The sequence below is a fragment of the Ursus maritimus genome, assembly GCF_017311325.1.
Source record: "Ursus maritimus isolate PB19 chromosome X unlocalized genomic scaffold, ASM1731132v1 scaffold_X1, whole genome shotgun sequence".
NCBI lineage: Eukaryota > Metazoa > Chordata > Mammalia > Carnivora > Ursidae > Ursus > Ursus maritimus.
Genome location: NW_024423319.1, coordinates 73,684,242 through 73,686,412, shown reverse-complemented (window position 1 = coordinate 73,686,412; position 2,171 = coordinate 73,684,242). Strand labels below are relative to the sequence as shown.

At 47.6% G+C, this 2,171-nt stretch overlaps 1 protein-coding gene across 1 annotated transcript; it reads right to left on the bottom strand.

The window, feature by feature from the left end:
• Positions 1–331: 331 nt before the first annotated feature.
• LOC103680193 (60S ribosomal protein L37a-like) lies at positions 332–647 on the bottom strand. The gene has a single exon (XM_008709725.1). The coding sequence runs from the start codon at positions 596–598 to the stop codon at positions 332–334; it is 267 nt and encodes an 88-aa protein (XP_008707947.1). The 5' UTR covers positions 599–647.
• Positions 648–2,171: the final 1,524 nt, after the last annotated feature.

Below are 2,171 nucleotides of genomic sequence, written 5' to 3'. Positions count from 1 at the left end.
ACACACAAACTTGAATTATCTTCAGAAAATAAAATACTACAATATTCCACATTCACACATTATAGGAGATCATTGTGAATCTCAAATTGAGAAAAATAATTGGTAAGACACAGGATCCATTCATAATGTATTTTTCACAATTTCTTAAAAGTTCAGGATTCTTTTTTTAAATTAGAAGGATTTTTAATTTCCAAGTCTTTTGAGACAGCAAAATTAATACAACATAAATCAGATCTAATTAATAAATTTAACAACAAGCCAAAGTAATTTTGTTGCATAAATTAACCCATTTATCAATCATAGGCTAGCAGTGTTTCAAATGGTGGAGCTTCTACTGGTCCTTCAGTCTTCTGATGGCCGACTTTACTGTGACTAGAGAAGTGGTATTGTAGGTGCAGGTGCCACCAGCTATGGTTTTCATGCAGGAGCTATAATGCCAGAGCCTCACAACTTGTCTTCTCATCTTGGTTTCACCACAAAAGGAACAAGTGTACTTGGAATGCTGGCTTATTTTAGTCTTCACCGTTTTCCTAAGGGAGGCACCATAACAGCTCCCATATTTACCCGCGATTCTGACCTTCTTGGTGCATTTAGCCATGTTGCTGCAAACTAGCTCTGAGCCCAGAGAGCAAAGTTCAAGATAATTGGGATAGAATTCGCATCAAGGTCTATGAGTCCTTAGATACTCCTACTGTTAGGGAACCACGACCACAAAAACTACAAAAAATTTTCATCACCCGCCAAAATCCAACATGCTCTAATAGTTAAACCCCTTCTTTCAAACCCCCAGACACTAGCAACCACTGATCTGCTCTATCCCTATGGTTTGGACTTTGCAAGAATGTCACAAAAATGGAATCCTGCAGTATGTAACTTTTGCACTTGGCGTCCTTCACAGAAAGGGCCACACACATGGCACCTCCAGAGGTGGAATGTACCGTTCCTCACCTGGGTGATTATTACACGGCCTGAGCACTCCCTATCCATCTGTCAAACTGTAGACTTTCTACAATACTGTATACATACGGTCTTTCCTAAATATACTTAATACTGGGGCACCTGGGTGGCTCAGTCGGTTAAGCGTCTGCCTTCAGCTCAGGTCATGATCCCAGGGTGCTGGGGTGGGGACCTGCATCAGGCTCCCTACTCAGCAGGAAGCCTGCTTCTCCCTCTGCCTCTGCCTGCTGCTACCCTTGTATGGGTGCGCTCTCTCTCTGAGAAATGAATAAATTAAAAAAAATCTTTAAAAAATATATACTTAATACTTACTCTCCTGTAATTTATCCTGTCTATCCTTGTAAAGGTTACTTACTAAATAGCGATTGTTATCCTTTAAAACAGAGTGGAAAAGTCAAGACAGCAGTCACCTCGAGAGAACTGAGGAGAAGTGACTGGCATGGGGCAAAAGGAGGCTTTCAACTTATTACTAAACTTCTCTACTCTGAGTGGCAGTTACCAGGCTACCACCTGGCAGGAGCACAGGGCCGCCGAGCACCGTCCAGTCGTGCGGATAGTGCGCCCGGGGATCATGCAGGTAACAGCTCACAGGGCCACCCTGCCACCCCCAATGTGCTGGCTGGCCAAACCCAGCAAACATGGGTGAGAGTCTCCCCACTTTAAGGTCAGCTGAGAAGCAACCAGAATTACATCTGTAACCTTCACCCCCCCCACCACCGTGCAAGGTAACATACTGAGCCCATTCCAGGAGTTAGGGTGTGGACAACTCTGGGGACCATCCCTCCTCCCACCACGCCCAGCTCCGTCTCCAGTGCTCACCTCCTCCTGCCCTCCTTGGGTGTGCGCAACCCCCACCCAAAGGTCTGCAGAGAAAGGCTCGGTCGGTGGTGGTAAGCACAGCGGCTGGGCTGGGGCTGGAGAGGTGGTGGAGAGGGGAGCCATCTGCCTGGGCGTGGCAGGCAGCAGAATGAGGCAGGACGGGCCTAGGGCTCCCCAGGCCAGCCACTCCCTCCCAGGCTGGAGAGGGGCGTGAGGGGGAAGGCAAAAGAGGCACACTAAATTAGGGCAGGGGACCCACCTCTTCCTTTCCCCTGGGACCCACATGCACTCCCTTTAATCTGTGCCTCACTGCTTCTGCCATACTTCCTGATGGGACGGGAAGGGACGAGCCACAGCCCATGACGTGTGTGTTTACAGCAACATGACTATGGACT